The sequence below is a fragment of the Acipenser ruthenus genome, chromosome 19 (assembly GCF_902713425.1).
Source record: "Acipenser ruthenus chromosome 19, fAciRut3.2 maternal haplotype, whole genome shotgun sequence".
In the NCBI taxonomy this organism is placed as follows: domain Eukaryota; kingdom Metazoa; phylum Chordata; class Actinopteri; order Acipenseriformes; family Acipenseridae; genus Acipenser; species Acipenser ruthenus.
Genome location: NC_081207.1, coordinates 31,790,955 through 31,811,594, shown reverse-complemented (window position 1 = coordinate 31,811,594; position 20,640 = coordinate 31,790,955). Strand labels below are relative to the sequence as shown.

The 20,640-nt window shown below is 42.7% G+C and overlaps 1 protein-coding gene across 13 annotated transcripts in view; it reads left to right on the top strand.

Annotated features, from left to right (window-relative positions):
- Nucleotides 1-20,640, top strand: part of LOC117424501 (chromodomain-helicase-DNA-binding protein 9) — a 67,243-nt gene that overhangs the window by 18,836 nt on the left and 27,767 nt on the right. For 9 of the 13 annotated variants that reach the window (XM_058992880.1, XM_058992879.1, XM_058992882.1 and 6 more), the window contains 12 exons: nt 8,653-9,035; nt 12,704-12,847; nt 16,014-16,119; nt 16,243-16,389; nt 16,744-16,812; nt 17,105-17,160; nt 17,389-17,506; nt 17,592-17,678; nt 18,331-18,468; nt 18,879-19,000; nt 19,419-19,662; nt 20,174-20,350. In XM_058992880.1, the coding sequence (XP_058848863.1) occupies nt 8,653-9,035; nt 12,704-12,847; nt 16,014-16,119; nt 16,243-16,389; nt 16,744-16,812; nt 17,105-17,160; nt 17,389-17,506; nt 17,592-17,678; nt 18,331-18,468; nt 18,879-19,000; nt 19,419-19,662; nt 20,174-20,350 (1,791 nt within the window). Of the gene's footprint in view, nt 1-5,678; nt 5,860-6,023; nt 6,253-8,652; nt 9,036-12,703; nt 12,848-16,013; nt 16,120-16,242; nt 16,390-16,743; nt 16,813-17,104; nt 17,161-17,388; nt 17,507-17,591; nt 17,679-18,330; nt 18,469-18,878; nt 19,001-19,418; nt 19,663-20,173; nt 20,351-20,640 lie in introns of those variants that run through there. The other 4 variants (XM_058992890.1, XM_058992888.1, XM_058992884.1 and 1 more) reach the window with 2 other exon arrangements.

The following is a 20,640-nucleotide window of genomic DNA, read 5'->3' as shown; positions in this document are numbered from 1 at the left end:
TAATGGAATTCATTAACAGGAATGATTTCCACTTGCAGTGACCGTCCACCTGTGTGTGTGAGAGGACCATGGCATAGCAGTGCTCACTGTACCGGATTACTCTCTGACAGGATGTTAAATATCCCTGGAGATTACTGTACATTTTAATTGGTCTGGGAAATAATATATCTGAAGTTTATGTCCATTTAATTAGTCATCACTCCAGACTAACTTTTTTTAATTGAGCAGGTTTATCTAACCTTGTAGCCAGACCTGCCAACCAAGTGCATTCTATTGAAACTGGTTTGTTATATTTAAACCTGTCCCACAGGCATGATCAGCTTCATGTTAAGACATGATTCCTGGGTGAAATGTTTACTACTTCATCCACAGTTCAGCATTCTGTCTGCACCCAAGGTGTTGTTGGCTTACCAGTTTGTTTACATTTGCCTACAGTACTTTTGGCAGCAGGCACACAAGCTTCCTCACTTCTTGCAGCTTTCTGGCCACGTGAATGACATGCAGAAGCAGTCTTATGTAAGCGTGAAGGAAAAACCCTTCTTTAGACATGGCTATTAATATTAGCTAATCGTTAATAGCTCTGAAACTACCACCTGCTTGTTGCTTGCGTTGAGAGAACAGAACCTCCTTCCAGTGTTCAGCGGAACAGATTTGCATTTTAACTGCTTCGTTGCAGAGAAGTTTCTGCTGTGGGCCCTGCATCAGGCATGTGCAGGCTTTCGCTAGTCTGCTGTTGTGTTCTCTGCTATTTCAGGACGAGATGTCTAGATGCACTGTCTCGAAAGCAACCAAAACAAGCACAGGCAGACGGGGGAGAAGATAAATGCAGAGGCGCGTTGACTGCAGTACAATTTAGCTCAGCAGGGCTGGGTTTCTCTGTAGATGCAGACGGTGTGAAATGCAGTATACAATGCTGTAACGTACAGTACATGGAGGAATTCACTGAAGCTACAGTACAGGCTTGGGTTAGGCAGTGTGTGAGTGCAGTGTTACACTGCATTGTTTTCTAACGGTGCACTCACATACATACATACATACATAGATACATACATACATAAGTTACAAACCTCTGTACTAGACCAAAGTAACTGGTTAGTTGGCAGACCCTGTAAGTTTAGTAACAAGTTCAAAATAAGTGGCTAGTTGGTTCACACTGTAGTGGATTAGGTATACAATTGATTTAAATATAAATTAGTCTCTAGGCGCCCTGTTTAAGAACATCCAAATGTTAATAACTGAGACATACCATAATAGTTCGGTGGGATCATGTTGAACTCGGATTACCTTAGACAATAACCGACATTCACACAACGTGTCAGAAATATAAAAAAATAGTTTATTTAAGAATAAAAAGGGGTGCTCAACTCATCTAATATTACAGAAAGGAAAGGCTATTGGTTAGAGAGATGCATCAAGGGTACAGTTCATTGATTACTTAGCCAAACGGTTACAACGACCATAACATCATTAGCATACATGGTTAATATACTAATATTAAATATGGCTTATCACACAAAGTGTCTACTTTGCATTAGTGTTTCCACTACCCGTTTCTCGTTGTAATCGATCATGTCAATATGCACAAGAATTAATTCAACTTGCCATTCAGAAGGGAATGCAACATTCCCGTACCTAATTTGGCAAATTAGTTTTACTGTGTTAATTTAGTTTAGACGTGATGTACTAAACTATTAATATTTTATCAACCTCAGTTGATTATATATTCAAATTAACTCAGAAATGGGGCAATGATCAAATTCTCTGCATTTACGAGGCAACTCCTTTGAGTTGCACATTTCAAAAAACAAAATACATTTCTTACACACTCTAAAACAGGACGTTATATTCTATTCCTAGAACAGTTTATCCACTAACTTGGTAGCATTTGCTACAGTTACTTTCTCGAGTCATAAAGTATTTAATATTAGATATGTTGAATACTTACCGATTTCCATATAAAGAAGTCAATCTGTGTTGATGAACACTGCAGCTCTTTGTGTCTGCAGTTCCAATGAAGACGGTACTTTGTTGTACGCATTGTATTGGGTAGGCTCGTAATAAACAAATAGTTCTTTTCAAATGGAGATCAGCTTGCTGTCGTTCCTCTGAACTCCAACACGCTCATGGGCAAACTCCTTCTTTTCTGAAAGTCGCGCGGCTGGTTTTGTTGTCCTCACTTCCACCCTGTGATTGGTTAGTTTGGTTATTTAGGGCTGAGTCCACGTGGGGTGTTTCGCATTGGTTGTTCTCGTTCAGAGACCTTGTTCTCAATTGGCCTCTGGTTTCGACCCATGTCGGCTCTATTTATGAGGGGTACTGTTCACTGTACGAGGTGTCAAAGCATACTTAAAACTGTCTGGCTTGCCTTCTGCAAGATACTGCTGGTGCCTAAATGATTAATTCAATGAAAGGTAAAGATAAAACACTTGTCCAGCAGTTAGTTTAGGACTCTTTCTAAAAGCATTCTTTGTTAGTGGGGGAGTTTGTGAGCAGAAACCAAGTAGACACAGAGATGGCTTAAGACCCCCCTTTGTATATTTCAATCCTGTTAATTTCATACACAGAATGATGTTATGACTCCCTCTGACGCTACAACACTAACTGTACAGAATACTAGCAGCTCTGGACAGTGTTTCATATCCGCTGTGTAAACGGTGTTTAATGTTGAGGCACATGTCCACTCTACTGTAGGTCTGTTTCCAAAGGTTCCAATTCCAAGGACAAAGCTGGCCTGACTCTTAAAGGGGCAGTGCTTACAAATGACCGTATTGACGATGACTGTTTAAGGGATTGTTTAAAAGTGGTCTTCTCTGTACCGGGAGGATATGTACACAGGCATTCGTCATGTACGGTCACTGCAGACGTACTGAACTGAAGCAATGTGATTTACTGGGTGCACACCGTACATTTACTACTTAACATTGCTCCTCTTACCATGGAATCTGGTATTGTTAAGAAGTTCTGGATGGTAACACCAGCCCGTAATGCACAACAAGTCATGGGTGATTGGAATGGTAAAAGTACTTTGCATACTGCACTACTGCAAAAAAAAATGTTTTTCAATAAATGGGTTTATAGTACACGATGAGTTTCAGGCATGGAAATAAGACTCCTATCCACCCATTCCAGGTTTTACTACCAGCTTGATAAGCCACAGTATAAAAATAACAAGTACAGGCGTGTCTTATTAAACTCTTAGTAAAACCAGGAATGGATGGAAATGCTGTGCAATGTCCTATTTCCATCCCTGAGTTTTCTTAAAAAAAAATAAAAAGAAAAAAAAGAAAAGCAAACAAATCCTACTTGCGGGAATTACAAAATGACTCTTTCTCAGTGCAGGCAGAGGCCCTAACCTATGTGACCCCTCTCTCCCCCACCCTACAATATTAAGATAGACCAGCTCTCCTCTCCCCCTACAATATGAAGATAGAGACCAGCTCCTCTCTCTCCCCCTACAATATGAAGATAGAGACCAGCTCCTCTCTCTCCCCCTACAATATGAAGATAGAGACCAGCTCCTCTCTCTCCCCCTACAATATGAAGATAGAGACCAGCTCCTCTCTCCCCCACCCTACAATATGAAGACAGAGAGCAGCTCCTCTGAGAGGATTGCACACTGGGGCATTGTGCATAGAGACAGGATTCCTTTAAACTGCTGTACAGAGCAGCTCTACAGTAGACTGCAGATGAAATACTGTGTACCGAGATAATGCACTTTGCAGGGGGGGGGGGGAGAGGGTGCTCTACAGTATTTTATTTGCATGTGTTATTTGCTGATAAAATATATACATTTTTTTTTCCACCTCATTTATTGTTAAGTTTCTAATTAGCATGTAACTCAATGAGATGTCTGTATTATTACAGCAGCATAGTGAATACACCCTCCAGGTTTTCTTCTGAAGAGAAGTGAGGGTTTGACTAGGTAATGAGAATGTGTGGAGCTCTCCCCTGTTGCACAAGATATTGATACTGGGGAGGTGATGTACTGTACAGTGTGCAGATGTGCAGGTTCTATTCAGCCCTTGAGAAGCATTACTTTAAGTGAATGTGCACAGTAGGGTATGCTGTTATTAGTATTATGTATTACTTTTTCAATAAGTAGTTAAGTAGTTGTCTTGTTTTTGCTCTGTAGAGACAGTATAACCGGACTATCGCTGTGGTATTACTATACTTTTATGCTGAATAATTAAAAAAGAAACCTGCTGTAATTGTTATTATAATTTAGATGCAACCCCCAGTGAAGCCTTGTGTTAGGTCTGGATTCAGATAGCTTGCAGTATGTAATATATTTACATAACATAGCAGTTAACATAACAAAATAAACGGAACAAAGTATCTATTTCTAAAGCTTCTTGATGCTGATGTACTGGTAACGCTCCCCCTTGTCTTTGGATGGCCCTGTGAAGTCAGGTTGAGTGAACAGTGCTCTTTACAAAACCACAGAGGAATTCAGGAGGAAGCAGACAGCCAGATAGGAGAGGGGTCCTGTGAGCTGCTATATTCATGGCCGGGCCCCCCTCCCTCCTCATATTCATATCAGATGGGATGGTTAGTCCAGTTGTTGTCACAATCGGATTTCCTGAGGTTTCTTAATCGCTGTTTCACTGTTGTCAATGGAAATCCGCAGAGAGCAGTCTGTTAAATTCACACAAAAAAACATGAAGTTAAAATAATGATGCAATTATTCACACCCTTCTTGGATATCTCCTGGCCATGCAATAATCAGATTTTTTTTTCAGTATTATTGTTGTTTTTTTTTACAGTGTATGTGATCTATATCAGTCCTATGTAATAAAAAAAGAAAAAAGAAAACCAGGTGTCTATAAAGACCTTCCTGAGGTTGTTCCAGTAAAAGCCTGTTTGTCTGTGTACGCGGTCGACGTATCTCACTGGTCTTGTGTACTGTGCAGTTTGATAGCATTCTTTAGATATGGTTTCTTGTGGGGTATTGCATTGCATAAAAGAAGGACTGAGAGACCCAGAAATTGCTCTGCCTCGCTCGGTTGAACTGCAGATGAGTTACTACCCAGAACCAGAAAAAAAAACACAATGCTCCTCGACTGCCTGTTTTTACTGAGAGGAATCCCGCGGTTCCAATCGCTCCAAGCTTCACTACCGTACGTCTTGAAAGGAACCCATTCAGAGAAGACTTTAAAGCATGCTACTTTGTATACCTTCAGGGATTTACTTTCATCCATTCATAGAAGTGTGATAGTACAGTTGTGTCGCTGCTATAGTCTCCCTGCTCACAATGACATTAGAAAAGACATTTAACAGCATTCCCAGGCATTTGTATAGAAATCCAGTCCTTTGGAGGTTAAAGTATAGAGAGCATAATGGAATAATAACTGGTAGCACCATCTGCTGGTCTACTTCCGCAGAGAGTAAGAGAGGAGGGGGGGGGGGGGAGAGAGAGAGAGGATTTTAACGACATCTCTAATATTCATGCTGATGTATTTTGATGCTTTGTGCTTTCATTTTACTCTGCTTTGTTGGAGGCTGACTGGCTGTGCTGGCTATTGAGAGAGATAGAGAGAACAACACACAAAACCTTTCAGTGTACAGAGGAGGAGTAGCCTACCTTACCCCGGGATGTGGAGAATCAATGAGAGGAGAGCGAGAGGGGTGCCTTGCTAGATCACAATGTGTGTTTACAGGCAGCCGTACTCCTTCTTGCTGCTGCCGAGATAAATAGGCCGTTTAGCAATCCTCTCCTAATGATTTCCTCTTGAGCAAAGCCTGGGGGGTGGGTTTGGAGAGAGAGGGAGAGAGAGGGGGAAAAAAAACTGGCAAAAAAAAGAGCAAGGCTTTGTTAAGACGACCGAAAAAATGTCTTCAGTGAAGAGGCCAAGAGGAAGGGTAAGTGAACTGCTGAGCGAGTGGGAGGAGGAGGGGTTGCCAGGGCTAAAAGGGTAATAGGATTGTATAACGTTCTTTGCTACTGGCTGCGCTGCAGAGCTGGCCTCGCATCGCCATCTTGTGCTTGTTGCTGTTTTCTTCAGCCTCAGTAAATTGTTTAGCTCCCAGGCCTAAAGGTGGCTTGCTGTGTTGTTTTTTTTTCCCCCTCCCTTCCCATTTCCTGACGCTGGCTCCCTTCAGCCTCCCTGTGCTGCAGTGGGTCTCTTGGTGTGCTGTAACATTACTCACTGAAGCACACGCAGGATCTGGCCCTGAGAATGTGTTTGGAGAATCCCAGTGGCTGTTTCCCTTGTTGTTGCTGCTCTCTACAGTTTATTCGTGGGTGAGAAAATGGTAATAATCTCAGGCGTGTGTGTGTGTGTGTGTGTGTGTGTGTGTGTTCATTTTATTTAGATTTTATTTGATTGTTTTCAAGTTGAAAGCAAATGATTAAGGTGTTCAGTAGTAAATGCTGCTCTTGAAAATGGAAATTGAAATGACCATGTCTCGTTTCACAAGGCAGATCTTTGAATTGGTGGTTTAATTTCCTGTTGAATGACATGTAATATTTGTTTGATGTTGTCAAGTCATGGTGAGGTAACATTTTAATAATGTAGACCTATGGAATACGTCTGAAATGTATTTCCTTAGTACACTATGCTGTTAAACATGTGAGACTTAAATTACTTGTTTTATCTCCCACTCTAAAAAGGTTTATAATTATATTAAGCAATGCTAGTTGGGGACACAGAAATTGAATGTTTGTTGGTTGCAGATAATTAGGTTTTCTTGCAGTGCAGTAAATAAATAAAAGGCATGTTGTAAAGTTCACCAGCTACCAGCTTTTGCAGGAATAACAGTATGTCAGAGGTGCTCAATGTTTTGTTGCACTTGTTCACTAAACCATCACTCGTTTTAATGCAGGGCAGTTGATCTTGGGATAGTCATATGGCTCAGAAGTGCAAACACATTATTGCAGATCTTGTATCCTGTGCAAGGCGATTCTTGAGAGCGACTCATTTTGTCCGGTTGCTTGTTGGGTTATTAATTGGCATGTTCCTGATACTTCCCATTGCAAATGTTAACCTATTTGTGGGGTTCAGGGGGCGGAGCTAGGCACCAACAACCTATCATCTGCTGTCATCAATTAAATCTACCTTATTTAAACATTAGTCACCTTTACCTAGCTGTCTTGTGTTTTTTCGTTTCCTCTTCCTCTAGCATCTCAACCGCCTTTGCATCGGTCTCCTCTGGGGGGTTAGTGATTCCACTTTCTCCAACCCTTTGTTAAGCTCCGCTTCATTTACCTCATAGAGGAGGGTTCTCCATGAGTCAGAGGGGACCCCCGGCCAAACCCTTCCATCTGCATGTATGTTTCTTTTGGGATTCTTCTTTCAGGTCTGATGCCTCTATGTGAGGGTCCCCAAGCGGTGGCATCCCTTGTATTTGTCGGGTTTCCTCAAAGACGGTGGCCCCTCTCCTGTTTGTCGGGTCTCCTCAGCGATGGAACCCCCCTTTTTATTATGTTGGGCTTCGAAGAGGCGGAACACCACGCATTATATATGTTTTAACAAATACTAACTTTATGTTTTCTTTCCGGTTCGTGAGCCTCTTTGTATGTCGGGTAACCTCAGAGACGGTGCCCCTCTTGGTATGTCGGGTCACCTCAAAGACGATGGCCCCCCTCCTGTTTGTCGGGTCTCCTCAGCGACGGAACCCCCCTACTGTATATGTTGGCTCAGGAAGAGCCGGAACCTCTTTTGTGTTATCAATACTAATTCATGTTTTTCTTTCCGGTTCACGAGCCTCTTCGTATGTCGGGTAACCTCGGAGACGGTGCCCCTCTCGTATGTCGGGTCACCTCAGAGACGGTGGGCCCCCTCCTGTTTATCGTGTCTATCGATCAAGTAAATGTTGGGCCTTGAAGAGGCGGAGCCCCTCTCTCCATGTGTATATGTTTACTAACTCTGTCAATAAACACTTATCAGGTGGCATAGCTCTGCCCTGTGAACTGACACTTGCAGTGCAGCAAGAGGAGGTCATTTGATTGCCTTATCCGTTAGATGAAAAAATATTGATTACATTCATGATGTTGCATCCCGTCTGATCTCAGCTGTGAAAGGTGAATCCGATGCAATACTTTTTATTTTTATTGTACCCCCTTCTATAAGTTTGCTAAAGCAGAAATAACGTGTAGTGTATACAGTGCAGATCTGTGTACAGGTGCTGTATATCATGGTTGGTGTAGTTGTTGTTATCGCAGGATAATAAAACCTTTCAAATTGCATGTTTCCTGTGGGGACAGACCATCATTTCTGTTATCCGGACCTATAATGTTACAATCTACACATTCATATTTCCAATACTTGATTTACTGTTGAAATGTTGAGACTCAGGCTGTGTGATTGATTGTTTAGAGCTTGCCTTAAAGGCCTTGCCTCTCCCAGTAATACTTTACTGTGACACAAGACTCCATTGAGTGTCGGAACTGCCCCAGATAATTAATCAGTATGTATTTGCTATGTGCAGCACTGCTTACTGTAATAATATAAGATACAGTAGTGCCGATTCTGTTATTGAAAGTTGCCTTTGTAAAATCAGGTTGGGAACTCAAATGGGCCTCCGTTTGGTAGGAGGGAAAGGTGAGGTCTGTGTGAGATTTCGAGGAGCACATTTCCAGTCTTAAATAGTAAACGGATTGAGAAACTCTTTCTGAAGTTTGTGTGTGTCTCTCTCTCCCTCTGTCTGTTGCAGCCCCCTTCCTCTAAGAACACTAATGGTTCAGGCTCCCAGTCCAAGCTGCACAGCCCCCAGGTGAGGAGCAGCCCGGTGTACTCTGAGAGGAGGCTGAAGAAGGCAGCGGCGGCGGCAGCTGTGATGATGGAGGTTCTCGTGGAGGACAAGCAGGAGAAGGCCAACCGCATCATCTCAGAGGCCATCGCCAAGGCGAAGGAGCGCGGGGAGAAGAACATCCCACGCGTCATGAGCCCCGAGAGCTTCCCCAGCTCCTCCAGCGAGGCCCGGCAGGAGCGCAAGGCGGCACGCCGGCTCAAATCCAAACCTAAACCCAAGGACAAGCTCTCCAAGAAGGCCAAGAGTGGCCCGTCCTCCAAATCCAAGCAGAAGACCAAAATCGGGTGAGTCGGGGTGTGTCGGCACTTCTTTGTCAGCAAATACCCAGTAAAAGCTGAGAACCTTTAGACAGTACTAGAAAAGAGGAAAAGATATTTGTAGATGTTAGGAAGGATATATGTAGATGTTAGGTGCCCCCCCCCCCCCCCCCCCCCAAAAAAAACTGAAATATCTGCTTCCCATTACGGTCCCAAAGTTTAAAAGTTGTGCAGTGTGTTTTAAATGCGAGGACCACATTATGATCCGCATACTCTTTGGGTAGGACACTGGGTTTTACTGTAGTCACTGTTCTACCATTCTATATATTTCCTAAACAATTATTATTATTTTTTTTTTTCATATTTTACCATTGCAGAAGTTACTGACTCAAGCCACTCATGTAAGTCACTAACTCTTCTGATCTGTAGGCTATTGGTTGATAATTATATCTAGCTGGCAAACCACCCAGTTACAGTAACCTGTAGATAGCAAGAGGGGCTGTGACTTGCAGTAATAGTCCAGAGATGGAAAGAAGACTCCTATTGTGTAGCAGTTTCAACCATTTCCAGGTTTTAATACAAGCTTGATTAGCCACAGCGTGTATAGGTAACAAGCTCAGGTGTGTCTTATTAAATTCGGCAAAACCAAGAATCAATCAAACTCTTATGCAATGTCTTATTTCCATCCCTGTAGTTGACCTTGTTCTCGATAGACCTAACAGTTGAAACAGCTTTCTAATCATACCCTGGTTTGAAAGTTACTTGCGAGTTGGCGAGTCACACACTGACAGCAAGCTCCTGTTGTGTACAATACCGCTCCTGCCGTTTCAGATGATCAGAGATGCAGCCAATACCAATGGCCAGGAAACAGCAAATGGTCTCATTTAAAGCTAATGAACCAGTGGTCAGGATTGGACCGGGAGTGGATCCATTAGGAGCTGTGCACTGGTGGCTGGCCGGGTGCCTGAGTGCTACGGTGGTGCTGGTGCTCAGCCCTGACTGTCTATGTAGGGCAGTGGTGCACAACCCTGACCCGGCCTCAACTTCCACTCCAGTCTGGGTTTTGCTCTAGCAAGGTCCTAAATTAGTTAACTGGCCCTCAGCAGGCTCAATTAAATGATGTAGGACCTGCTTTTAACAAAGACCTGGACTGGAGTGGATCTAAATGAAGCTAGGCAATGCATACAGTATTGCTGCTGCATACTACAGTTTTTAACAGTCGTTTTTTTTTGTTTACAGAAATTATCCGTAGAATGAACAACATTTTATTTTTGAAGTCTTGCTATCTTTCATATAGCCTATTGTGCAAGAAAAGCACATTTTAAGTACAGTTTTTACCCTATGGACATAATTATAATGCTCCGAAAACAAACAGAGTTGTACATTATGGATTAAAAAGATTGTAATTGACGAGACAAGGCAAAGCGATCTCGTAATATCCTTGTTTTTTGTTTAATGGCTCTTGTACACTATCTCACTGATAACGTGCTTAGTGTTGTCGGATGTGCATTGTTTTTTTTTGTACTAGATTGTGTCTGAAAGTACCGTTGCTGCTCTGTAGAAGCACAGGCCTGGTTTGTTTAGGATCGGTGTGGATCAGGGGGTTTGGGTGCTGGAGAATTGATGTCTGATATAGGATTCCTGAACTGTTTGCTGTGCTTGGAGGGGATGCCAAATCTGCAATTGCACCAGTCTGCTAAGCAAGAAGGGGCGACTGCTGCTGATTTAGAGGAGAAAACACATTGGTGGATAATATTGTCTGTTCAGTTTTGACAGATATTTTAATATTCCTGCTGTAATGTACCTCATGTGTCTGAGGCCTGACGACGCACTTCATAATCCCATTGCACAACCTTCTGAAGAATGCGTTCTGGCTAAACAGTCAGAGGGTGTGAGATTTCATTAGATGAAAGGAAAGGAAAGAGGTGTACAGCTGTCCTGCAGTGTAATATTGGGGGAAAAAATGCTGAAGGACCCTTGTACAGGAAAATACAGGACTTTACTGACAACATGGCCTAACTGTGAGCTGAGCACATTTGTGAATTGCAGTATGGAATAGTGAAATGTGGAGGGAGCACTGTCCTGCAATAGCAAGGCCATACAGTAGGTGGAATTGGAAGCTTAGTGTCGTAGATTGGCTGTGAAATACCCGTTCCTGTCCTCAGAAGAGGGTGTCCCCGACAGCACAGGGGCCAGTGTGAATGAAATGAACATTTATTTTAAATCGTATTACTATATGCCCCAGCTACAGAATCTGAGCTGGACTGTAAGATTATTTTGGCTGGTTTCGCAGACCCCGATTAGCACAAGACTTAGATTGACATTTGTTAGTCCAAGATTAGTGATAATTGGGGTGTGAAACCAGCCTAAATTCCTACTGCCACATAATTTTGTTCGATAGTTACTGGGGAACTAATGTGGTGCGTGTGTGTGTGTGTGTGTGTGTGTGTGTGTGTGTGTGTGTGTGTGTGTGTGTGTTCCTGTTATGGCTCACGTCAGTTAAATATGATTCATAATAAACCTCTTAACAGCCTCTGTGTTTTGTCTAATATTATAGCATTAATGTAGCCGTGGCTTCAACATTCTCAAGAAGGGATTATTTCATTGCAAGCCTGGCGATGAGTGAATGACTGCAGATTGGCTTACGTTGTCAAGAGAATTGAAGGTGCAGGAGTTAAAATTGCTGCAGCTTTATATTAAATGGAAGAAAATAAATATGTAGCTCAGGTTTATTCCTGAAATATTTATGTTTGCTGCATTTGCTCTTCTGCAGAGGTATTAACCTTTTCTCTAGATTTATTACTGTACCCTCCCTCCCTCTCTTTCTGTGTTTCTCTCTCTCTCTCTCTCTCTCTCTCTCTCTCTCTCTCTCTCTCTGTGTGTTTCTCTTTCTCTCTCTCTCTCTCTCTCTTCTCCTGTATGCATGCTTTATGTTCCATTTTTAGAGGAGAGGGTAAGATATGCTCTGTTCTTTGGCAGAAAGAAACACGTATCTGTACGGTAGATATTAGGTTTTATATTAGGCAATATTTTCTGTGAGTGATGACCAGCCATTAATTGCAGAAGCTATATGCATTGTGGTGTCCTTGCAATACATTGATACAGCTGAAATGTGATCTTCTCCTTGATCTCCAGTATTTAGACTATAACCCGCATTCTTAAGCAAGAGGATATCACATCTGCACAGGGTATCAGCAGAGCTCCTTCTTGTTCTAGATGATATATTGTGAACTCTCAGACTCCAGTGCACAGGGTATCAGCAGAGGTTCATGTTGAACCTCGGTTCCTGGTATAAGCCTTGTGTGGTTTTCATTGTAATGTTTCAGTGTAGCATGGTGACAGTATAGACTGTGATGCACCCTTTCAAGTGAACTCATCATACATGGGAAAAAGAATCCAGCCCTCTTGTACTCTACATATTTTTTTTACATATTTTTGCTAGCATGTATTGAATTATCTGTATTTTTGCTTGTTCTGTATTTTTTAAAACAAATGTAAAAAACATATTTAAGTAGGTGAACATAGATGTATTGTATGCATATGATCGGATTTGTGATCGGATTTGTGATCGGAAGGGGGTGTGAAAAAAGTTTCCAGAACAGTGGGTAGCAAGAGAACACCTTTCTTTTAATTTTTTTTTTTTTTTTTTTTATTATTTATATAAAGGGTATTAACCCCCCACCTCTGTCTTTTAGCTCCCCCTACTCAAAGAGGGACAGCAGCAGCAGCAACAGCAGCAAGCTCCCCCACTGCCGCAGCCTGTCGGTGAGCGGTGCCGGTACGATGACCCCCAAGCCAACAGTACTGAGACCCGTGAACTCAACGAGCTCCCTGCACAAGTAAGGATCAACGTACAGGAACGAGGCACAGTGCCGACTGGGGTCCCCGTGTTGAATATTCATTTATTTACATATTCAATGTGTCCCAACTGTACATACTTCATTTAATGCAGTGCTACGTCCCTTTTTATAATGCATTATGTCTGCAGAATTCATTTTTATTTAGTGTTTGCAGCTTGTCTGGATAAATCGCCCTGGCCTGATATGAAGGCTCCTCGGTTAAGTGCTCTGTTGTATTAGTGTGCTCTTGCAAGTCTCCTTTGCACTGTAATTCCACTTTGACAAAAGACAAGGTTGCAGATATGAAGCTCAGTGGAAGCATGCATGAACCAGTTCAATTACAATCTGGATGTTGAGTCAAAACGATCATTTTTGACATTTTTGTGTGATTTTTGTGGGGGGGGGGGGGGGGGGGTTGCGAGTGAAGGGCACCACTTCTGTTTATTTACAACCATGGATAATTCTGCTGTAGACTTGCAGTTCTCAGTATGTGCGACTACTGCCTGAGGAAGGTATACTAAACTATACCTGTTCATAGTGCTTCTTGAAGAAATGGATTCAATTATTGTCAGTGGTACATTTATGATTTTGAATTTGTCATTTGTGGTGGTGTGGCATTGTACACAGTAAGCCAAGGGGTGTGTGGAGTGGGGTGGGGACATCCCCACTTTGTAAAACACTTTTTTTAAGAACTAAATATGCCTTAAGAAAAAAAAAAAAAAAAAAAGCACAATATTTTGTTGTCAGCTTTCAACCTGTGTGGAGTTTTGTCGGACTGGAGTTAGAAATAGTAAATAAAAATATAGTGAGAGTCAATGAGAAGTCCCCACAAATATAGGAATACAAATGTGTGTGTGTGTGTGTGTGTGTGTGTGTGTGTGTGTATATATTTTCATCCTCTTCACTGCAGAGAATGAAAACTACAACAAGAACGGCATGTGCCCAGAGAATAACGAGATGTGATTCCAGTGTGGCCTGTTTGAAATGAGACGGCGTCATGAGTCGAGGGAGAGATTTACAATGACGTGGATTTTTAAAAATAATGAGGAGCGCTTAGTTGGCTCGCTGCCAGGAGTCTGACTGGTTCAATCCGGCTCCAATAAAGAGAGACACCCTGGATAGAAAGCAGTGATGTCAGCACTCTCAGTACCGGAGCTTGCTGCTCACGCACAGGCTCACACTCCACAGAGAGGCACCCTGGATAGAAAGCAGTGATGTCAGCACTCTCAGTACCGGAGCTCGCTGCTCACGCACAGGCTCACACTCCACAGAGAGGCACCCTGGATAGAAAGCGGTGATGTCAGCACTCTCAGTACCGGAGCTCGCTGCTCACGCACAGGCTCACACTCCACAGAGAGGCACCCTGGATAGAAAGCAGTGATGTCAGCACTCTCAGTACCGGAGCTCGCTGCTCACACACAGGCTCACACTCCACAGCTGCCTCGTGTGTCAGATTGCAAACCTATCACATCAGCTGCTTAATAAAGGCTACAAGGTCTGTATGCTGGCATATCATGAAATACATTGCAAAACAGTTGTCCTTTTATATTCTGCAGAACTCTTCATTACAATAAAAACAACAAAAAATAAAGCCCCAAAATAAGCCAACTCGAACAAATATAGGTTTTTAAATATCATTTTGAAAGATTAGACTGTGCCAGCATTCCGGGTATTCCTTGGGTAGGAGCTCCAAAGGCAGGGACCATAACAAAAACAAAGGCCCTTGCCTCATCCTGATTTTTAGGTTTCTAGGAACTACCAAAAGTTCAGCATTCACTGATCTCAAGGTGTGGCTGTTCAGGACTTCAGTACTTGAATTGCAGGAATGTTTCTGGCAAGTGCTCAATTGTAGGTCAGTACAGTCAGTATAACAGAGGTGTATTCTGTACTGTAGTGTGGAGTTCATTGGGGAGGGCAGGCTGAACTTGCGTCTGCTTACCAGGGGAAGCGTTACAGCAGGAAGCTCTCTAGTGTGCAGGCTGGGATATCCCAGCATACAGATCAGAGACCAGGGCTTGGGAAGTGCTTTTCAAACAAGATTGGAGTTCCTGTAACTGAGAGAGAGAGAGAGCTGAGCGCTGTGAGATCAGGACCTCCCTGCTTGTTGGCACAGCGTTCACGAGAATGCAAGCCAGCTCCCAGACCTCCAGTGGGAGCCTTACTAGACGAGTAGCAAAGTAATTTTCAAGTGAAACCCTGTCAGGTGTCAGCCTGTCTCACTGTTTCAAGGTGCAGGAGCAGCTTTGGTTTCTTACTCAGTATTGCTCAGCACAGAGCCAGCTGCGATTTGCTATGTGAGTCAACTTTCAGTGGATAGACCAGTTAGAAATCACTGTTAGCAGAGCATACGCTGTTCAGGGTGTGTGGTTTATACTCATTATTCATAATTTGTTCTGTGTGCTACAGTACTGTAGATGCACCGTGCACCTAGACTATCTCATAAGAAGTTTAGAAAACAGTGTGTTATATAAAAGGCTTAAGATTGTATTTTAAATCTTTTTTTTTTTTTTTCTTTTTTTGCATTTATTGACTGTACAGTGCTTTCTTGTTACAGTTTCTATTTGACTTGCACATCAGAACAGTGAATCACTGAAGGGTCCTTATACAATGACATATAGTAAACTATTTACTGTCAACATGACCTAACCATGAATTATCGAATTAAGAAATATATATATATATATATATATATAGCATGCATGTCTCTTCTCCCACCTTCTGCATTGCTCAGCAGTGCGGGCTGGTTGATATTCAGGCTCTTGTAGTTTTAGTGATATCATTGAGAGCTTGCACAGTCCAGACATGTAAACCATGGTGCCTGCTTCAAGCAGACACACACTGGCCGTGTGGAAGTTGTTCAAGACGAGTGATTGTAATGAGAGGTGGGGCGGTGCTGAATCAGGGGATTGAGCAGAGAGGGTCACTACAGAGAGGGCCCTCAGATTTTACAGCTTTTACTTTGGAACCTGTGCATTGTGTTAAACCTGTCCTTTATCAGATACATATGCTGATCATGAAAAACTGCAGAGTTACAGTAGACACTGCAAAGGATGGTGTGCATTCTTTCAGTAAATATCTCACGTTTAATTCGGCATAATCAATGCATCAAACTTGATTCTTTTTTTTATTATTAATTTTATTAAATTACTTATTTCTCTTTCTACAGAAAAATTGTTATCAAATTTGGTAAGAAGAAGAGGAAGAGCGAGTCCTCGGATGAAGAGTCCGACAGCGAGCCGACGCCACGGCGCTCCTCGAAGGACGATGACTCGGTGAGGGAGCGCTTAGATACGTATATTCTGTCCTCTTGACATGCTGTAGTACATCCAGCAATGGCATGCTTTTTGGTACAGTACTTGCCCTAGTAAAACTGTGATCATTCCTTTGATGCGCAGAAGAGAAGATCTAATCGGCAAGTGAAAAGAAAAAAATACGTAGAAGAGGGAGAGTGCAAGATATCAGACGAAGAGAAGAAAGTGACGGTGAAAGTGAAGAGGGCCGGCACTGCACCCCGCAAGGAGCACGCTCTGCAACTGTTCGTGGTGAGAAACATCACCTTCCCTTCTGGGCACTGAGACTCGCCGGCTTTGCAAAGCTGGCCATGCAGTATTTAGAAATGCAAATGGTCCATGCAGCAGGGACATGTGCTATTCTTGGGGGAAGACATCATCTGGTTTATTTCGGTACAGTGCTGTGGAATACCTCTGTGCCTGAAAGGAACCGAGCAAAGAGATGTTCCCAATGGAGGCAGATCTTCAGATGGGCTCCCAATTGAAAGGGACTGCTGGAGAGGGGGAAGGCTCCAATGGTGTGCATCGGGGGAGTGTGTTTGATTGCTACTTCAACTGTGTTTATAAGTGGTTTCATTTCTAAAGTGATCGTTCCCTGTTCTTTAGGAGAACCCGAGTGAAGAAGATGCAGCGGTCGTTGATAAAATCATGTCTTCGAGGAGAGTGAAAAAAGAGGTGAGAAGCACATAGAATGAATGCATGAAAGAAACAAAATCAAACGACTGTACCTTTTTAATAATTTAGCGTAGCAGCGAGACCTGTGTGTCCGCTTGGTTCAGACTTGGGCCCTGGTGTGATTACCCACCCCTGCGTCCTGTTGAATGCATTTTAGTTCTGCGTGTGGATTGATGGATTGAGAGTGTGCTGGTCTATATGTAGTATTGAGAGCACTGCTGTATATCTTTTGACTGAGTGCTTGTTTTTTACAGTGAACGGTGTTTACAATAATCACACTGTTCTATTTCAGGTCACACCAGGAGTGATGGCTGAAGTTGAAGAGTTTTATGTAAAATACAAAAACTAGTAAGAATTCTGTTTGTTGGTTTATTTTTATTGAAAATGTGTTGATGAGATGGTCTATTTCATAGAGTGGAACAAAATTATTTAATCTGCAGAATATAGATTAGTGGCAAGACATTCTGGGCGTGGCTTTGTGAGATTTGGCGGCTCTGTCTTTTTTTCTTTTAGCATAGCTTTCCCTCTGTATGTATTCTTATTATTGCTCTTCCTGTTTGTCTTGCTGTATTCCAGCTCCTATTTGCATTGTGAATGGGCCACAGAACAACAGCTCTTAAAGGACAAGAGGATTCATCTGAAGATTAAACGATTCAAGATTAAACAAGCACAAAGGGCCCACTTCTTTGCTGATGTAAGCCATGTAGCAGAGCTGTGTGTTCCCATTAATCAGCCACATCCTCCACACCGCAGCTCATTGTCTTTCCTTTCCATTGTAGATGGAGGAGGATCCGTTCAACCCAGACTATGTCGAGGTAGATAGAGTGCTAGACGTCTCCTACTGTGAGGACAAGGACACGGGTGAGGTAAGGACTTTACCGCCCGTCTTTTTGTGCATGCTAGGATTGGGGCATTTGATATCAAATGTGTCCGCTCAGGATGGTCAACCCCTGCTTCTTGGTAAGTAACCCAGCACTGGGTGAAAAAGCTTAAAAAGGTAATGCAAAGCCATAAATCAGTGTTATTGTACAGGGTTTAAGTCATTTAATTTCTCACTGAGGAACCTGGAGACCCATTGTGACAGATCCTGTTCACTAATTATTGCAGAGCTGTGGACAGCACAGTCTCCACGTCCTGCAGATATTCTATTTTGTATTCTTTTAAAAGGTCAGGTTCTCCTGCAGGGCTCTCATGGATTTCATGCTTTATTGTGCCTGAAAGAAGGTACGTGTTGAAAGGGCTGTGCTGCTGTTTTGGACTCGGACCTCCATGTAATTCATTTATATGCACACTCATACTGTACTTTGTGAAAAAGCACGTGTATAAATGAACTGAAAGCCAGTGTTTCAGTGAGTGACCTACCTTGTGTATTCTCCTGATTCACTGTGAAGTTGGTATTGAACAAATGTTTCCCTCTTAAGTTCTCTTGCCGTAAAATAATACATCTGCAGCATTTTGGTGGCGATGATAAAAGTTTAATTGTATTTATTTATTGTTCAAACGTTGTGTTTTGTGCAGCCTTTGATTTATTACCTGGTGAAGTGGAGCTCGCTGCCTTATGAAGACAGCACTTGGGAGCTGAAGGAAGACGTTGACCAGTCTAAAATCGAGGAGTTTGAACTACTGCAGGCAGCCAGAGCAGACCCTCGAAGGAGGGTAGGACTCCTCTCTCCACATTCTGTTCTCTCTTTACAAAGCCAGCTGTGCTTGTCTGTGTTTTCTATGATTACACAGACAAACCCAGCTGTATTTTATAAGTTTCAGCCTGTGTGGTCCTGCTGAAATTAAATTAATTAAAAAATAATACTAATTTGAGTAATTAACGTCATCTGTTTTAACTTCTGTTGTTTCCAATATGTTGCTGTACTGCTTTGTGTTTAAAATAAATAAATAAGTAAAAAAATCTAAGAATATGAAGCCCCTAAAGTTGTGTGTCATCTTCCCAAGCAGTGTCATTTTGTTTGTTTGTGCTTGTGTTGAATACCTAATTATCGCTATGTTTGTCGATGAGTTATGCTGTATATTTTTTGGATGTTGATGTCTCTGTGTTAATGCTTTGTACACAGGAGCGACCTCCAGCCAACATGTGGAAGAAAAAAGAGGAATCCAGGGAGTATCAAAATGGAAACCAGCTCAGGGACTACCAGCTTGAAGGAGTGAACTGGCTTCTCTTCAACTGGTACAATAGGTGGGTGTTAGTCCCAAATCCAGCCAGAGCTGGGGTCAATTCCCTCTCTTCAATTCCATTTCCAAATCCTTTTTAAAATCAACTCCAATTCCAAGGACTTAGAATTGGAATTGATTAAAACGGAATGGGAATTGAAATTGGGAATTGATCTTAAAAAGGAATTGGAATTTAAAAAAGGGAATTAATCACAACCCTGGATCTGGCACACTGGAAATGATCTTGTCTGTCTGTAAAGTCCCTCCTGCAACAGTGTGCCACTCTATCATTGTATGTAATCACTTAATGACAAGTGTAGATGAGACTGGTGTCCTGGTAGCGGACTGTGAATCTGCGCTTATATTGTAAGAACATGAGGGCAGATAAAGGGGGAAAGCTATTTATTTTTATTTGTATTTTTATCCCCCCCCCCCCTACAAAGACGGAACTGTATTCTTGCTGACGAAATGGGCCTCGGCAAGACCATCCAGTCCATCACATTCCTTGAAGAAATCTACCTGACGGGAATCCGGGGGCCCTTCCTGATCATCGCCCCCCTCTCCACCATCGCAAACTGGGAGCGGGAGTTCAGGACCTGGACCCACCTCAACGTTATCGTCTACCACGGCAGCATGATCAGCCGGCAGATGCTGCAGCAGTACGAGATGTACTGCAGGGATTCCCAGGTACCAGCCTTGTACCGAGTACCGAGTGACAAACTGGGAGAGCTTTTTAACAGAGTCTGCGGGAAATGTTTACAGTGCAAAACAAAGCAAAAACATTTGCCGTGTCGGCACGGACCTTGCATGATAGCCTGTAGGGATCCCTCCAAATCCATTGCTATTCCAAATAGGACCGTGCTCCTAGACAGCATGGCGAGTTGTTTGCTGGTATTAGGAGTGCATAGGAGACGGGAGTTAAGCTTAAAGACAAAGCCTGCCTCCTACTCGATTGTTGGGCAGGAGCAGACAGACTTCATTGCACAGCTTGAGTATAAGGACAACCCAGTTCAGCTCAAATAGCCATGGAGATGATTACTGTGCATCACCAGCAGTTGTTGTAGTAGTAATAATAATAATAATAATAATTGATTTAGTATTTGTTTTCAGCATCTCTTATTAAGTAGTGGGGTTTAGGTGTAGCTCAGGGTGAGAATCCAGATCTTTGGTTCACTCCCGTCTCTGTTTTCATCTCCAGGGCCGCGTGGTTCGTGGAGCGTACAAGTTCCAGGCCATCATCACCACGTTCGAGATGATCCTCGGAGGCTCCCCGGAGCTGAACGCCATCGAGTGGCGCTGTGTGATCATCGACGAGGCTCACAGGCTGAAGAACAAGAACTGCAAATTACTGGAGGGGTTCAAGCTCATGAATCTGGTATGAGGAGGCTTTAACAATGTGTGTTTAAGTCACTGGCAAATTGTCCTGTGGGACTGCGATGTCAAAGATATCAAAATGTATTTGATAGAGCAAAGGAAATGTGTCCCAAGAACTTAGAGAGAGATTCTGTACAGTGTAGTTTTTCTCCCCCGTCTTCAATGTGGAAATAAGTTTAGTTTCCTGTTCTTATATCACTGGGTGGTAGTGTGAAGGGTCTCTTCATGCTGAAGAGGATGAGCGCATGTTGATTTTGCCCGAATTAGACATTAACCTTGCAGAGGTGTGAA